Source organism: Euprymna scolopes, chromosome 7 (assembly GCF_053919585.1).
Source record: "Euprymna scolopes isolate OS-2025 chromosome 7, ASM5391958v1, whole genome shotgun sequence".
Classification (NCBI taxonomy): Eukaryota; Metazoa; Mollusca; class Cephalopoda; order Sepiida; family Sepiolidae; genus Euprymna; species Euprymna scolopes.
In genome coordinates, this window is record NC_136488.1 from 127,863,093 (window position 1) to 127,882,973 (window position 19,881).

A 19,881-nucleotide genomic window follows, 5' to 3' on the forward strand; every position below is an offset into this window, starting at 1 on the left:
TTATTTTAAACAATAAAAGAATCTTCCTCCTCTCTACTACATTTTCGGGGATACTTTTAAGCTGGCCACCATGTATAAAACCAACTAAAACAGCAGAAGTTTAAATAAATACTTTTCAAAAAGTGACGTTGGCTTTTATTGATTTGAAGAACATTTAGTTGACGATAATTTATTAAGGCAGGATATTTATTGTTTTAGAAAAGAATTAAATTCCTACAATTTTAAATAAATCAAAATATACCCATGTTAGTTTTATTTATTTCAAGAAAAGTAAGATGACAATTACAATTATTTCTATAGAAAAAAAGTTAAATTGACACGAACATAGATTTAATATTTAAAAAATATTATTATTAACAATGGCAAATTACACCGCTTGGTGCAGATAACATTGAATTTTCACATGGTCGCTTTAACTTATTATTTATAAGCTATTATAGTTGTCGTGGGTTTGACAAAATATAATCAAATTAATATCCATATAATGAACCCATAGAAGAAAGGAGTATTAATCTCTTTTTTAAGTTTTAGTTAATGTTAATATATGTAATTAGATATTTCTGGAACGAATTTACTATTTTTTGAAGCCTTACGTTCTGGAAAATGCCTGGCATATGTGAAAACGTTAATTTAAAACCAATTTAAGAACGGGTGTTAAAAAATCTTTAATTTTATTAGCCGGTTCACGTGAACTATCGCGGACGAGTTGAACTCCATATTTGCATCATTGTTTTTTTGTCTTCTTTTCTTAGTCATTGTGTGTATGTGTGTGTGTGTGTGTGTGTGTGTGTGTGTGTTTGTTTGTTTTTAAAATATTTTTATCTTTATTTTTGCTATTGTCTGTGTAAGTGTTTGGCGGATGCGGATTTCTGCGCGAGTGTGTGCGCAGATGCGTAGATTTGAGCATAACACGTTCGTTCGCAATTTTGTCACAGGAAATCCAGTTTACCAGTGATAAAATTCCCCAGGTCACTCGGTTCTTCCGACTGGAAATATTGGCAAGAAAGCTGCTTGAAATACTCCAAATTGACCTGCTTCTCTTGGTTCTGAAACAGAGAGACAAAATAAAAATTTATATTCAGAATCTTGTATAATTATTTCCTTAAAACTAATTCAAACAAGTTTACATATCATAAAGATTTTACTTCATCGCCGCGCGTATGTGATGTCATACTATTGAGGCAAAATACTTTCCGTAAGATTCGTTAGAGACAAATTAGCTCTCATTTATATCATAATACAACGCTTTTATAATTTTCTGTCAAATACTGATTGGGAAGCTTCTCTTAATAATTTGACTATCCTTTCAAAACTGTAAGAATATTAGTATTGGGGGTTTCTTCATTACTGTAGCGAAATTAGGAAATTGAAATATTGAATTTCAAGTGAAACCAATGGTGTGTACTGTATGGACATGTCGCAGCAACGAAAATATCTAAAAATAACGAAAAACGATGAGATAGAAAATTAATTATTAAAGCAAATAGTTTTGGAAGAAATTAGCACTTTCAGCTTACATAATAGACACTTCTTTGTTTCCCTTGTGTTTACGTCACATGTCACGTGACAAAAAAAAACATGGCCGAAATCATTTTTTTTTCCTTGAATAATGAAATACGTGTTTTATGTATATTCTAGAAATATTTTACTAATTGTGGCATGGCAGTTAGATAGATAAAATTGCTTATTGTTGACATTGACAAAATATGTAAGTAGTTATCATTGTTAATTTTCATGAAAACTCAATTTTTCGGCTGTGGGATTTCGCTACAATAACGAAGAAGAACTGATTATTTTTGTTATAAAAAATAGTTTCTAGAGATTCACTTAAATTAAATTTGACAATTCGTTACCGTTTCTTTTTACTAATTAATTACTATATATCAAGGCCAGAAGCAACTTGTGGACCCGGGTTTATGAGATGAAATGATTGTCTGTCGGAAGATGAAGAATATATGACACTATCGTTTCCCGGGGAGAGATACCTGGTTGAGGAACGTCGTGGGATCACATCCAGCTCCCCGGGTGTTAGACACGATATCTAACGATAGGCACATGGAAACTTCAAAAACAACGGTCCGATATGTCGTCGGCTATAATGGCAGGCATGAGTCGCTTCTTGTGTCTTCATTGTGTTGTTACAGGCATCTTCGGCATTAATGGCAGGGACCGCAGGCTGAAATCGAACATTTGTACAAAAATAGCAACAAATGCAATTTTTATAAAAATATATAATTTATTTTACGTTTAACAATGAGGGAGCATATTCAGTCGACCCATTGCGTGCGCACCAAACTACTATATGCGTGGTGCGTGCAAAATCCAAGCTTTAACTGTTTAAAAACAATAGAATTATATTTAATTCTCTCTTCATTGATAGAGAGAAAAAGGGAGTGAAAATAGAGAAATAGACAAAGAGAGACAGATAAAGGAGGAGAAAGGGAGACCTTCATATAGAGAGAAGGGGAGGAGCATTCATACATAACGTTTAGACATTGTTTTATTTTTGTATCTATGAGTTCTTTCGGGCTTGACCTTTCAAATTCTAAGATCTTATATCGTTTTGACTTGGTTCAATATTAAAAACACTCATTCTTGGCTTGAGTCATCCCAGATTGATATATTCTAACATTTTCAAAATCACAAAGCACCTGCTTAACATATCTGCACCTCACAAATACACACAAGTTAGGCACAAGGTTACTTTAATGTAAAAAAAAATCAGCTCCCCCAAAAGGGGCGCTCTCCATTGTGCCACAGTAAAAAAAATGATTCTAGACATTCATTTAAATTAACTTTGACAATTTGTTACCGTTTCTTTTTACTAATTAATTACTATATATCAAGGCCAGAAGTAACTTGTGGACACGGGTTTCTGAGATGAGATAATTGTCTGTCGGAAGATGAAGAATACGATTATGGCAACTTCAGCTTCGTGCTATTAATTAGTGACTCCAAGTGTACATTTTTAGAAAAATTTTTTCTAAATGAACGTTCGCTATAATTCGTGAAAGGTTAATTAGATCAGACGAATGTTTTGTTGGAAAATTGATAGTTATTTTTTTCCCACTCGTTTTTTTGTTGTTGTTGTGTGTTCTCTCTGAAAAAAATATTCATTTATTGAGTTAACTTGGAAATTTTATTATATTTAATTTAATTTTTGGGACAAAATTAGAACAGAACTTTAAAAACTATTTGATGACACAACCAATGTAATTCTTTTTATATGAATAAATGTTTACCTAACTAGTGGCTCGGATTTCTTTCATGCGATTTTATAATCAAGAAGAACATATTTTGAAGCAGTAAACACAAAAATCAGTACACCCAAGCGACAAAAAGAAAGTCCGCACCCGTATTTAAAATAAAACTGCAAATTTAAGCTAAATTTAATATAACTGTTTAAACAAACTATACCTCATTTGATTGGCCTTTTATTCTATAATTTTACCCGTTCATATCTGATATTTAATTGAAATATTCTAGTGTTCACGTCAATTTAAAAAGATAACTTCAAATAGGAAGCAAAAAGCAAGTGCGCACAATGGAAAATTGTTATTTAAATGTAAATTTAGGACATGATTGCGACACAAATACAACAAGAGCACAATGCACTAGTTATCATTTTGCCCTTCTGCAATTTGAAAGCCTAAAATCTTATGAGAATTCCTTGAATTAGACTGCAGCTATACTCCAGGGAAAGGGCATCTACTTTTCTTTAATTTTTGCCCAAAGTTATTCCAAATTTAAAATTGTATCATTGCGTAGCTGTTGCTTGATATAATGTCATACGTTTTCGATAGGATTGAGGTCTGGAGATTGTGCAGGTCAATCCAAACACGGAATATCATGCTCTTCCAGGAACCTCTTGACATTGCCAGCTGTGTGAATGGGAGTATTATTCTGCATGAAGATGGGATTATCATCCAAATTCCGACCAAAGTAAGATAGAAAATGCTCAGTCAACATATTAATGTACTTGGTCGAATTAATTCGACCTTGCAAGCGAACATAAAGCCCTGGACCATTGGTACTAATAATGCCCCACACCAAAACTGAACCTCCAGCACCTTGCAGCATAGACGTACTGCCTACCATCACTGCCTAGCCTATTGAACTTGCTTTCGTCGCTAAAAAGCACTGTTGTTGTATTTGGGGAGCCGTTTCAAATCTGTTTCTTAGGCTGCGGATCTTGATAGCATTGTTTTCCCTGTTAGAAATAACTCTAGTATGACCAGATTTAGAGGCATCACGAACACTGCCAGTGTTTTGGTGCTTTTGCACAGTCTTTCATACCGTTTTTTCATCACATTTTAATCTGCAGCCGATTTTTCGATTGGATAAACCAGAAAGGTGGAGATTAATGAGCTCATGGCGATCACTAAGAGAAAGTCGTGGCATTTGGACTAAATGTTACGTTGTATAACCTGAAACAACAACAATTACGATTAGAGATGCTTTGTTGCCTGTTCGTGAATACTTTAAACTGATAAGGGGTGATAATTTAAGCTGGTTTTAAGCGAATTTGTTGCTGCGGACTTTCTTTTGGCCTCCCCAATTTGAAGTTATTTTTTTTAAATTGACGTGAACACTAAAATATTCCAATTAAAAGTCAGATATGAACATGTAAAATTATAAAGGAATAAAAGACGAATCAAATGATGTATAGGTTGTTTAAACAGTTACATTAAATTTAGCTTTAATTTGCAATTTTTGAAAAAATTACCAGTGCGGATTTTCTTTTTACCGGCACTGTATGCTGTAGATATATTTAATGTAAAGCATTTTATTTCAGGTATTTTTTTATATTCACGTTAACTCCTAACAAGGCATATCGTAAAATGGACGCAAGGGTCTACTATTTGGGAGCATGACTCAGAAAGATTATCAAGATGTTGATTTACATTACATTTAAATTTCTGCATATCAGTACAGTAAGAGAAGCAAGTAGCAGGAAGGGAATTCCAAAGTTTAGCGGTCCGAGAGAATAAACTATTAGAGTAGATGAATTCGCTGCACTTGTGCTCCGTCGATGTACACATCTCTTAAAAACCCGCTTAGCACCAAAATCCCACCCCTTCACTGTTGAGGTTTATAAATGCCAGAAAGCTTTCTACTCTAATAGTTTCTTCCCTTGATCAGATAGACTTTGGAATTCTCTTCCTGTTACATATATATATAAAGTGAAATTGTATGTCTGTGTGTTAGTACATTTCCCTACCAAACTACTCTTTCAATTTTCAGTCTACAGACTCGAGATTTGACATGAGGGATTTTGAGATTTGGGAAAATCTTTTTAATCGGTTTTGAGCCAGAAATTTGGTTGTCAAACGGTCAAAGTTCAACGATTTGACCATTAACCTCTACCAAACTTCCCCGCCAATTTTGGGTTTAAACACTTGAAATTTTAGATGTAGTTTACTTGGACATGGATCAAAGTTTTTAATTAGATTTGAGCCTCACACTATAAATGTCAAGGAGTCAAAATTAGAGTCAAAGTTTTTAAAAAATGGACTTCTGCGGTATCTACCAAATTACTCGGCTAATTTTTGGTCTAAACATTCGAAATTTTACATAAAGGGTATTCAGACATAGGGAAAGCTTTTTAATCGGCTTTTAGCCGAAAATTTGGCTGCCAAGGGGTCAAAGTTTAAACGATTCGACCTTTGCAGTCTCTAGCAAACTATTCAGCCAATTTTGGTTCTAAACATTTGAAATTTTACATAAAGGGTATTCAGACATGCAGCAAACATTTTAATCAGTTTTTGGCCGAAAATTTGTCTGCCAAGAGATCAAAGTCGAAATATACACACACAATTTCACTTCTTTTTCTTCTTCTTCTTCTTCTTCTTCTTCTTCTTCTTCTTCTTCTTCTTCTTATTATTATTATTATTATTATTATCAGTAGTAGTAGTATGATGATAATAATAATATGATTATCATTAGTAGTACTAGTGATAGCATAATGTTGATTTTCGTTTGTCACGCCTTTTTTTAAGAATGAAAGCACACTCATGCCTAGCAGTATTTGGGCTGCTGTTTCCTGAGTTTATTACTTATGAGACATTTTGAAAACTCAATGGGATCAAATGTTAACACATTCCCAAATATCTAACGGTCTTTATCTGTTCCTAAACATAAACGTAGATTCCATGAACAAAGCTTCTTTCTTAGAACTGCACGTCTGTGGAACTCTGGTGCGTTTGCCTGCTTTTCGGCTGACTACAATATGGTTATCTTCAAGTCCAACGTAAATCAACTTTAACACATTTAGATAATTTATTCTTTGTTTTTCTCATGTTTTTCAGCACTTCACGAATGCTTTCTCGCAATTAGGTTTCCTGTTTTTTTTAGTCACATTCTAGATCGTATTTTTCACATTTTTCTCGTATTTCCAATGTCGTTGTTTTTATGACATTTTTCACATTTTCTTCCCATTAGCATCTTATCTTTCACATTTCTCATTGTTCTTTCAATTCTATTAATACTATTCGAGTCTCTATTTATATCAATTTTCCTCCCCTTTTGTACTTCATCCCATTTCATCCTTCCATTCATATCCATCAAAATAAAAAGCAAAACATAAAAATAAAAAATAAAAAAATAAATAAATTAACAAAAATATATCATAATCTGAATTAATTTTGTTATTTAAAATAGAATTTTTGGATCTAAATCGAGTTAATGCATTTTTTTTTCTATTCTTACGTTGAATGTTAAGACTCTAGAAATATTTGCAGGGATTACCAAATAAAAAAAATGGCTTAGATAATAAAAGAATTGAATTATTCCAGGGAATTCCTATTTCCCCATCCTAATTGGGAGGCATATCTGTCGAGAAAATAAAATAAAATAAGATAAAAAGAATGTTACTTTTCAGATTTGAGGTCTCTTTAAATAAAGAGTTTGAATATAAAGATTGAGCGCCACCTGGCAACTCCAAAATAAAACGACATCGAATATAAATCTGATTGTGTAGCTAATTAGATGATTTAAGAGACGCAGAGAGGAGAGCTTAATATAATTAGAGAATACATTTTTAATATGATTAACCTAAAGCCATTTTAACTTCAACAATATGGCGGGAAACTTTCTAAACGTAGTTCTCGACAAGCATAGACACACACATTTTTTTAACACGTAATATTCAATTTACAAAGCCAATATCAAGTATAATATCAACGCATACATACGCTTTTTTAACATAGGAATCACCACTTATCAAGGCCCGGAAGCCACTCGAGGATATGGGTTAATGGGTGTACAGTATTCAAGGGAATAATATCGTAGTAATCGTTAGCAGTGGACATTTTGTAAATTGGATTACTTACTTGGAGTTCATACAGAACTTGTTTACGTTGGACTTGAAGATGACCATATTGTAGTTAGCTTAAAAGCAGACAAACGCACCAGAGTTCCACAGGCGTGCAGTTCTAAGAAAGAAGCTTTGTTCATGGAATCTACGTTTATGTTTAGGCACAGATAAAGAGTGGGGGAAATATTTAATAGTTATTTCAACTAGACGAGCGTTTTTCGTGAAAGTCTGGCGGGGGGCATAGATTGGAGCTCAGACGAGCACTTGTCATGAAAATAATGATAAAGTAGAGGCAGGCTCGCAACATCTCTTATGTGGGAAAGAGGTTGCAGGGAAGAGAAAATGGCATCCTCCACTAGGCTACAAAGTCTGTTTTGAACTCTGTTAAGGCAGGATAAGATGCTTCTAGCAGCTCCTGCCCAGATATGGCAACAGTACACCCTCATTGGACGTACCTGGCTTTTATATAGTTTCGCTCTCATTTAGGTTCATCAGTTAGACACACCCGAACTCAGAATTCGAAACCTGGGCCCCTTGCATGCGAGGCAAGAACTCTACCAACTGAGCAATATATATATTATCCTATAGGATTTCGATGTCTACCATCTCTTCAGAGGAGAAAATATTAGCAAATAGTTATAATGGTTTACACCTTATTTGCTAAAGTCAGTAAGACATGGAAAATTCCAATTAAAAATTGATTGAGTAATTAAAAGTCATAGAGTAAGGGCAGTTAAAGAAAAGTATATAAAAGTTAACATCCAAATTGCATGGTAAAATCCGAAGTGAATGTATTTGAAAGCAGAGTGGTAAAATTATCCAAACTGTATTTTGAGTAATTCACATCACAATTTAATGGTCCGAAGTTGGCATTTTCCTGGAGCAATTTTCCTTTGTTTATATAATGGGTCCAGTAAAACAGTTTTTTTATATATAGGTCCGGTGGATCTGTTTATTAATAAACATATAAATTGATATATAATATATATATATATATATATATATATATATATATATATATATATATATATATATATATATATATATATATACATGTATATATATATATATATATATAGGGAGAGAGAGAGAGAGAGAGAGAGAGAGAGAGAGAGAGAGAGAGAGAGAGAGAAAGTTTCATCAACGTTTCCTATTTATTTTCAAAATAAAGACGAAACATCGATGAACACATAACTCGGCGTGTTCCTTCTTATTTTTCTATTTCTTCGGAATACTATTTCTATTATTTTCATCATTTACCCGGTCGTAAAAATACACACAAATATATTTTAATTCATGCAGATTTCTTATTATTATAGCCAATTTTTTTTATTGATTATTATCTAATATATAGTAATGATTTTAACAGTTATAAAAATGTATTGGGTATCATTTGATAGAATTGCAACCAGGACGTTAACAGCTACACCCTTAGACGTCATTTATCCATCCAGTGTCGGTACCGCCTGAGTAGCAGACAGATTGATATGAAATGTTTAAAAATAAGCGACTTTGAGCTATAAATGTTTTTATTTTGGCATGGGCAAAATCAACAGAAGCCAATTCAACTTTAACATTTAATAAATTTTTACGGTCCTTTAAAGACCGTGAAAACTTATTAAATGTTTTAAATAAGATATAAAAAACGAACAGCTATTTCCTTCATGGTAGTAATACTACAATACATAACCATTAGTAATCATATCACCCTACACTGATGATTTCGAAAGGATAAAACACTAGTGTCTGTAGGTATGAAAATTATTATTGTAATAATTATGTCAGCCCCTTTAAAAAACTAAAGTGAATAAATAAATAGAGCTTATCAGTAAAATAAATGAATAAGGCATGCGCAACCGGAAAAAAAAATAACATCCAAAATTTTTAAAATAGGGACACAGCATTGATGAGAGAATTATATTACCTCAGATCAAAAAACACTTAGGCCAAAAGACAACCATCTCGTTAAAATGGAACCGACCCCCCCCCCCCCGCTGTGATAGTTTGACCAGACGGGATCATACTTCTCTTCCCTTACCCCCTTCCATCCCTACTCCATTTCTTTACCACACCTCATTCCAAATCTCTACTGTCCGCAGTCACAAGCTATATACCCCCTTTCTTACACAGTGGAAATCACAACCGAATATATTTTTTTTATATACAAAATGAATGTACCTGGATTTTCGTTTCGAGAGCGTTTCCTTTCTTGGTCTGATGATGTGGGTCTCTCTGAATTGAGATTTCATTGAAACATGTATGCAATATGTAATAATAATGTTGTATAACAAACAGACTATATATATATATATATATCTGTATGTAGTTATTTTTAGTTATATATACAGTGAGTTATATATATATATATATATATATATATATAAATGTATGTAGTTACATATGTGGTGAGTTATATATATATATATATATATATATATATATATATATATATATATATATATATATATAAGTGAGATTGTCGGTGTGTGTGCGAAAAATCTCTACCAAACTCCACTCTAAATATTTAGTCTGCATAGTTTAAATTTGATATATACGGTATTTGGACCTGTAGCACAAATTCTGATTTGTTTTTTAGTCGAGGAAAAAGCGGTGGACTAAACATGTTTACATGCACAAATTTACATTTATAGCTACGTGATTTATGTACGACTGGGCGTGGTTCACATGCTAAGGTGTGACGCTGGAGAGTTCTATGTTTCGCTGTTGTCCCTAACTGATATCACTCAAGTCATATTTTTTTACTTTTGCTATCATTACTATATATTAGGTATAATATAATAATCGATAGAGAATTTTCTTATAATATTAAAGTAATCTGCATTAATTAAAATATCATATTTAAGCGTATCTTATGGCTGGGCAACACTGGCGGGGGAGTTGCTGATGTAAAAATAATCTTGTAAGATCAACAGTAAGTTCTTTGATATGACAGGGCGCGTTTGTAATGGATATTTCTGTTTAGAGTACAATTGAACCATGATACTTGACTTTTGTATTTTAACCTTTAAGTGAAGCCATTATTTACAGCTAATTTTAGTAAATCAACAGTAGATTCTTTACAATGCAATGTGGACTAGTTTGTATTGTTGACTAACTTATTTTTGAGTGGTCTTCTGGCCTTGATATGTGATGACTTTGTCGTCTATATAAAAAATACATATGTATATTTTGGCAGTAAGTCGCTACAAAGGCACGTTTGATTAAATTCAGCACATTTTTCTTTATCCTTTATTGGTCTGTTAATTTTCTCAGTTTGTCAAGCAGTTTTTCTCGTTTAAAGTTATGCCTTAGGTTGCCGAGGTATTTTTTGCCAGCCGTTTTCCTCTAGCGCTTTCGATCAGTGATCGTCTTCGGGAGCAATGCTGCTGTTTTTGTTAATAATGGCTTTATTTTTGTTGCCTTTTTATATGCAATGAATTTGATTTTGGTTTTATTTATTAATTTAATTTTATTTAGGTAGTTGTTATATACAGAGTTGAAAGATAAAATTGTGACCCTAAAAAAGACGACATGATTCCATTTCCGTTTGATGAAAACCGGTTTTCTTTTTTTCTGTTGGAGACCATCTACTAGTTGGCCAATTGTGTACAAATCCCAAAAGCGAGAAGAACCTTGTATCATGTCTGAAAGTGCCAATGTTAAAGGAGCGACATCGGAGATGCGCCGCTTTACAACTCATGCTTCCTACTGATTCAAGTTATGAGAATAGGACTATTGCCAGCACGCTGGACTGCCACGAATAACAGGAACGTGCCCAGAGTGATAAAAACAAAGTTCCAGCCACGGGTATGGTCTTTAGTGTGATTTCATATAAGGGTCACATCATGCTACCTCGCATTTTTTTAAAAGTCAGCTTGAAAATCAACACGAAAGTGTACCTGCGTGTGTGAAGAGTGTGGTGATTCCCTGGTGCAATCGGGTGGCCAATGCCAGACATTGAGTGTGGCAGCAGCAAGACGCGGCGCCGTTCCACAAGTCCAAAGATACACAGGCTTGGCTTCAGAAAGAGTGCTACAACTTTGTACTCTTCTCACCCTGCCCCCCCCTCACCTCCCGACTTGAACCCGCTGGACTACTTCATTTGCTCATACGTCGAGAATATCACCGACATGATCACGGCTTACCGCCAACTATTCGCTAAACTTCTGCTGGCGCTTGTGGGAAAGGCATGCTACCAATTCCAAACCAGTATCGAGATGGTGATTAAGGCTGAAGGCGGCTCCGTGCATAATCAAGTTACCTGAATTGATTTTTTTCAATAAAAACTTTTAAAATAAAGCTGTAGTTTTGTTTTACGTTTTCTTAAGGGCGACACTTCACTTTTATCATTCCAGCATGTATATATATATATATATATATATATATATATATATATATATATATAGTAAGTTATAAAATGTATATGGCGATTAAGCTACACCGAATATTCCGCGTTTCATTCACTCTAGGATTCTTCAGGCTTATGCGCGAATTCTGTGTGCGCATATAAAAACGACAAACAACCACAGAATTCGCGCATAAGCCTGAAGAATCCTAGAGTGGATGAAACGCGGAATATTCAGTGTAGCTTAATCGCCATATACATTTTATAACTTACTAACTAGCTCTACCTACGTATTGAGCACTTTTGAAGTAAATACTTAAAGTTTAAGCATAAATCTATACTTTCGTATATAAATTTATGTGAGTAAATTAAGTAGTTATATATATATATATATAAACATATGTGATATATATATATATATAAACATATATGTATATATATATATATATAAACATATATGTACATACATATATATATATATATATATATATATATATATATATATATATATATATATATATATATATATATAGATTCGTGATGGGACGATTCCAATATTTTTCCCGATTCCGATACAATTACCGATTCTGTGCTAAATTCCTGATTCCGATACAATTACCAATTCCGATTCCGAATCTTTATAAATCTCTAATTATTTTACTATCAGATTGGTATTTCCCCGATTTTCGTAAAAACATATGTTAAACATGCAGATATTTTTCTTAAACGTCAACATACACTTCTGGAGAATGATCTATCGATTTTAGCTCCAGTGGTCGTTTGAAAATCAATAAATATTTATTATTTCATTATAATTAGCACCAATGGAAGATTTTACCTTAAATAAAATCAAATAAAAAAGATAATTTAAGGAATCGGTTTTGGCCTCGGAAAATAGGCATGAAAAATTCCGATTCTGATACTGATTCCGATACTCCCAAATCTTCCGATTTTTCCGATTCCCGATTCCGATTAATTTTCACAACACTAATATATATATATATATATATATATATATATATATATATATATATATATATGTAAACAGACTACTTGCTCCAAATTTACAACATGGCAGGAAAGAAGAAAAAGAAAAAAGAAACAAAACAACACATTGAAGATGGCGTCTATCTCGGAAATATATCTGAGATAAATTTCAAACAAGTAAAATATTTGTTTATTTTCCTAATATTACGTTGGGATTTGGTTTCAAGCGCATTTGATGCGTATTTTATTTTATTCGATTTAAAACAACGTTTCTACTGAACACTCATTCTTGACGATATATTCAGTAATATAAACGTAATAGTGAATCAGAATTTATATCTAACTACTTCATTTAGCCTGACGAGTTTTAGAGTGGATGAAACGCGGAATATTCAGTATAGCTTAATCGCCATATATTTTATAACTTACTATATATATATATATATATATATATATATATATATATATATATATATATATAAATATATATATATATATATATATTATATATATATATATATATATATATATATATATATATATATATATATATATATATATATATATATATATATATATATGGGGCATATATATAGCGAATCTGAATTTATATATATATATATATATATATGTATGTATGTATGTGTGTGCGTGTGTGTGTGTGTGTGTGTGCGTTATGTGTGTCTGTGTGTGTGTGGGAGGCAATTACGAAATATTTTCATTTTTCAGACGTTTATTATCGATCGGGAAATGAAGTAAGCTTTTTTTTATTCTTATTTCTTCGGTTTTGTTTTTGTAAAATTATTAATGGCGACTCGAAAGCTGTTGGGGATAAGAAAATGAAGACGCTATCAATGACTGATAACTGGCGACTTTTGCGGGAGCATGCGTTTGTCTATTAATTGCTTCGTGCCCGAGTTAGCGTTTTTGCTATCAACGTTTTTACACTTTTTGAGACACGAAGAAAACGATAAGAAAATGCGTTTAAATTGGACGACGAAACGTCTCTCTGCCTTTCTCTCTTTCTCTGTGTGTGTATATATATATACACACATATATATATATATATATATATATATATATATATATATATATATAATATAAATATATATATATAATATAAATATATATATATATATATATATATATATATATATAATATAAAGCTGAATGTCTGTGTGTGTATGTGTGTGTGTGTCTGGTCACGAATAGGCTTCTATATGGTTGACTATTAAAAAAAACTGATTACATATAATGATAGAAGATGTATCGGGACAAAGGAATGGGTATTTTTGATCTGGCAGAACAGTGGTTCATTAAAATTGTGGGGTCTGCGTTCGCGCCTTGTCCACAAAGTATGGAAATAAAAAAAATTAAAAATTAAAAAAAACGTTTACAAGTGTTTTTGATATAGATGTACATAAGAATACTTTGATAAGTATGTTTCAACTTAAATAGGGATGGTATAATAAAATTATGGGGTCTGCGTTCGCGCCTGGCCTCAATAGAATGGTAATAGGCACAAACTTTAATAAAGACTTTTCATATCTATCTGTGTAAGTATAGTTTGATAATTATGTTTCAGTTTGAAGAAATATGGTATAATAAAATTATGGGGTGTTCGTTCGCACCTGACCTCCATAGAATGGAAATATTTCACAAAGTTTAACAAGTTTTTTTTTTAATATAGATCCACAGAATATTGTGATACGTGTTTCAATGTGAACAGGTATGGTATAATAAATTATGGGGTTTATCTATTTTATTTTTACTTTCATCATATTTTGCTTTGGTTTTGATACCCCCAAATTCAACCCAAATTTACAACCCTTCCTTTTCAAACCTATCATACTTTCATAAATCAGAGTCCATTTTCTGTAGGTTGTTTTTGAACCCAGTCCACGACGGGTACTTTTGCTAGTATATATATATATATATATATATATATATATATATATATATATATATATATATATATATATATATTCCAAGTTTCAAATATCCAAAAGTAAAAACCATAGAATTTCAAGGAGGTTCTTGATACTGCTCAAATTTAAAGAGCATAATAACATTTGTTTCAATTTCGGTAAAAAAGAAATTACCATGAGTCACTCCAATACATCTATTGCTTCAGTGTTAAAATAGATTCAATAAGCACAGAGGTATATTGTCACCTGACGATGTATGTTAAGACTTAAACAATAGATTTATTCTAGTGACTTATGGTAATTTTGTTTACCTCAATTGAATAAAATGATATATGTATACATAAGCTTAAAATTATATATATATATATATATATATATATATATATATATATATATATATATATATATATTTAATGATAATTGGAAAAACGAATAGAAAAAGGGGAAATTAAAACAAAAATAAATAATTAATAAATAAAAAATAAATAAAAAATAAAAATACGATACTACGTGTTAAAACGGAAAACTATCTTCACATAACACCAAAAGATGGAGGAAGTGAGGAGGCATGGCTTTGGAAATCTTTTTACCCGAATACGATGTTCAGCATGTTAAAAATATACGTTTTGTTGTAAAAAATATACGTTTTGTTGTAAAAAATATACGTTTTGTTGTAAAAATCTAATGGATAAACAGCTGAAGAAGTTGGTGGCGACAGGATATTTTTATGGATACATAAATTGTAAAATTGCCTACCCATTAATGAAACAGCTGTAATGGAACAATCCAGGAAATAAACGAAGGTTATAAAAAAAAAACTTGAATCTTTGAATTTGCAACAAAATGTTACACTATATATATATATATATATATATATATATATATATATATATATATATATATATATATAATGGTTTTTATGGGTACAAAATTTATATATCGCAATCATGAAGGAAAGTGGGGAAACCGATTGAAATAGAGCAACGTTATATTACTCGAAGATCCTAGAGACTAATCACGCTAAAACCTAAGAGGCATTCCTTCTGCTTACAGAGGGAAGGCCTTCCAAACAGAGCGTGAACACTCTCCAAGATCTTTACATGAAATAATGAGTGAGTACAACTCAGGATTGAAAAAGAATTCATGATAAAGTTCGCTGCACAAGCCGAGTTTTTTTTATAAGGTTGTTAGTAATTGAAGACCCGTATGTATTGACAATTACGTCTGTTGTTTGGTAAGTCCTATTTCTGATTTTGGTAGGTACGTGTTGTTGGACTCTTCCATCCAATCTTAATGTTGTTCGACCCACGTAGTTGGCATTGCAACTACATTCAAAATTGAAAATTCCATTATTATTATGATGTGGGATAGAACTCCTTTTTGAGAGGATTAACCTTCTCGTAGAGAACACAACACTTACATTTGAAGCAAAATAACAATTTTGCACCGTTAAACTGATTTGCTTCGCAAATTTCTCGCTTACTGTCCCAATCAAAGGTAAACGCAAATATACTGGACATTTATTAACCGTTTGAATTTTAGTTACAGAGGAATCTGCTATTTTCCTTTGTATAACTGACCTAATCACATCCAAAGGGTACCCATTTTTGGAGAGGGTATCAGTAATTATGTTTAATTCCTCATCCAATTTTGATTTTGAGAAGATCATAAGGGCACGATATATATATATATATATATATTTATATTCACACACACACAATACACACACAGCACACGCAACACACACTCACTCACTCACTCACACACACATACGTACACATATATTCAATAATTACTGATTCAAATAAAAAAAGAAAAATCATATTATCTAGATTTTTCGGATTACAGTTCTCATCTTGAGTGTCATTTGCACAACGTTTTGGCACATGTAACGTCCAACCTTCTTCAGGTGCATTTTTGTTTAACTCGGGAATCTTTCTTTCGAACTCAGGAAACTGCACAAAATTTCAGACGGAACCCTTTACTTAATCCATGAACATAGCATGCTCTCATTCCGTCAGCCATGATTGGCTAGAAGTCCTAAGTACTTCGCAGTTGTGTTTTTAGGTGTCACCCGCGCTGAAAATCGAACCTTTAAACTTCCAGAAGAGTGTATCTATTCCAACAATAGTTCAAAGAATCCAAACAATACGTATAATCAATCGTTATCTGAAAACCGTCAAAACGATAATGATATTTTTTAAAGGTCCATCCGGGCCAAATACTGGTCCATTTAATTTAATTTTTGCAAAAGGTATTAAGCGAATTCCGAGTTATTGCTTATTACTATTCATGCCAAACTAGGCACATTGCCACTTATACGAAACAGACTGCTATTTGGGATCATGCTCACATGGGAAGATGTGAGTAGTTGAGCAGCAAGATATCGGTTCACATTACATTTAAACTTCTGCCTATTAGTAGAGTTTGGTAAACATGGAAATAGGGAGTGACTTCCAAAATCTAGAAGTCCTTAGGAAGAACGTATTAAAGTAGAAGGCTTTCTGGTACCTAGGGGCCTGAACAGTGAAGGTGTGAGATTTTGCTGCTTGACATGTTCGTCGGGGATAGGTTAGCTTGAAAGCAGCCCCTCTATGTCTCAGAAACGGACAGTCCTAGGAGAGAAATTTTGCCCATGAAAACTTCGTTAATTATAGGTATGAGAAATCACTTCAATTTAAAATCCATTAAGTATTATACATGCAAAATTAAAAAAAGAATCATGCTTCGTACATTATGCTGATACATTTCAAGTGTGTTTTTTTTCAATTCTACGTGTATAAACATTATATTTAAGCATCATAGGCATACAGTAGGCGAATTTGGTAAAGTCTCGTAAAATATGTGAGACACTGGAGCATTGCCGTGTAATAGAAAATATTCACTGGCCAATTCTAGACGTATATGCTGCAATATTAAGGCCTGGAGGCCACTCAAGGATAAGTGTTAATGAGTGTACGGTACAATAGTGTGGTAATCGTTAATAGTGGCAAGGTATAATTTGATTACTTAAGGGACTGGCTCAATAAGAACCTGTCTACGTTGGATTTGAAGACGATCATATTGTAGTCAGCTGCGAAGCAGGCCAGCGGAACAGAGATCCACAGGTGGGCAGTTCTAGTAAAAAATAAGCTTTGTTCATGGAATCTACGCTTAAATTTAGGCACAGACAGAGAATGGGGGAAATTATTGATAGTGGTTTTAGTAAAACGAGCGCTGTATTAAATTTGGTGAGGGAGAATCATAGGTTTTTAGCTCACACGAGAGTTTTCCATGAGAATAATGAAAAGCAGCATAGGGAGTTTCAAGTAGTCATTGCCCAGGTGTGGCAACAATATTTTATCCTAGAACGTACGTGGCTCTTATACAGATAGAGGAATGAATCGGCAGTGAGATATCTACTAGAACCGTAGAATGATCCAACCATTTTTCAAGCAACCTTGGCAACAGATTTGATGTGTGTGCTCCATTTCTGATCAGGAGTGAAGGTCAGACCCAGAAGTTTGTCAAAACATGGAGCATCTCCGAGAGTCATTCATTGGGGCCAGCCGATTTCTGGAAGTGCATAACGTTTCGCTGGTATTCGGAAACTTATTCATTCAGCTGTCTTCAAACAGTCACTGTTACCTTATTTTGATGTGTTTTTTTATTGTAAAGAATCTGTTAAATTTTTTCTGATTTCTGATGAGGATATGATCCCAATGGTTCCAACAATCTTACTTATAACTTATAGTTAGGACAATCAACCAATCAGAAGCTCCCAAATTTATTTTTAAAAAATTGAAATTTGGATTCAATTCAATTCGCTGTCAACCAACCTCCGTCTTGAAACGACTGAATCGTAACTGGATTGATTCTTCACCGCCATCTTTGTTATTAAGAATTACCCAACACTCGAAATCGTGACTGCATTAGTTCTTCGTCGCTATCTATCTATCTATCTATCTATCTATCTATCTATCTATCTGTGTTATATTGCGAGCCAGTGTTAGGGTAACGTATGTAGAATTTGTCGGCTGCACTGTTTTCCAAATGCTTACGGATATATATTTAATAACTGAGCAATCTCAATTCAGTTTATAAAAAGATTTCTTTTTCTATTTACTTTTCAACTGTCACAAGTGACAAGTGACTTCAGCGATCAGCGACGAGAAGGAGCGAGTGTGTGGTGTGTGGGGGGTGTTGGGTATGGCGGCGACGTCTCTCTCTCTTTCTCTTTCTCCTTCTGACTGACTTGTCTCTAACTGACAATCCTATGTTGTGCGCCTGTTTATATTGACCAAATTCCATTCTCTGTTTGTTTTTCCATTGATGTAACAGGTCAAAATCTGGGTTATTTTCTTTGTTTACATATGAAATCGGGCGGACTTTGTTCCACTCGGTTACGTCATTTAGGTCAACAATCAAATTCGTGTACCCGGCACAACACAACATCTGTATCAGTAGATTATTATCATATCTACATATATATCTATATATCGACCATGCCAATTTATGAGTTTAATGTCAGTTAAATAAAAAAAAAATAATATCATTTTTTTTGTACTCCTAATGCTTACTTGGTCATTGAAGAAATCTCAAACACGTGTTGCGGGTCATACGATCCTTACATGAGTATGCGTGCAGATGGACGACTTCTTAATGGTACACACATGCACACACGCTATGAATAAGCATAAAAATAGTGGCAAACATGTGTACACACGTATAAAAATAAGCATTAACATTAATTCCGCGAAAGAAGCATTTACAAAAATTTCAAACCGATAAATTTTTCGATGTTCATTCAATTTCATGCGACACCCACTTGGTGAGCGTATGTTATTTTAGCTGGAAAAATTGTCTAATAAGATGAGCTAAAGCACCGGATAGTTTAGGATAAAAAAAAAACCCTGACATATCTAAACGCAGATTCTATAAAACAAAACTTCTTTCCTAGAACTGTTTACCTGTGGAACACTTTTCCGCTTGCTTGCCACAATATGATGAACCGTCCCCTTAAATCATCAAATTCTACAAAACTTACACCATTAACAATTCCTACACTGCCATCTTACATTCATTAACCCTTATCCTCGAGTGGCCTTCAGGCCTTGATAAGTGGTAGCTCCCTTGTAAAAATACACGTCATGTAAAAATTAAAATGAATAAAAAGTCCATTGCACCAGACGTGCTCGAAAATACGTCAGCACAACTTTAAATGCCAATACAGGGTGACCCCCCCCAAAAAAAAAACATAGAAAGTATACCTAGAACATATGCTGTAGAACGGAGAAAAAAAAGGCCAATGTGATGTTTTGAATATA

The 19,881-nt window shown here is 33.0% G+C and overlaps 1 protein-coding gene across 2 annotated transcripts in view; it reads right to left on the bottom strand.

The window, feature by feature from the left end:
• Positions 1-652: 652 nt before the first annotated feature.
• The window catches only part of LOC145279938 (sarcoplasmic calcium-binding proteins I, III, and IV-like), a 462,235-nt gene continuing 443,006 nt past the window's right edge, over positions 653-19,881 (bottom strand). Inside the window, exon 6 of one of the 2 annotated variants that reach the window (XM_080131523.1) lies at positions 653-1,046. In XM_080131523.1, coding sequence (XP_079987649.1) covers positions 930-1,046 — 117 coding nt within the window. In that variant the 3' untranslated portion in view covers positions 653-929. The remainder of the gene's footprint in view (positions 1,047-19,881) is intronic. The other variant, XM_080131524.1, reaches the window with a different exon arrangement.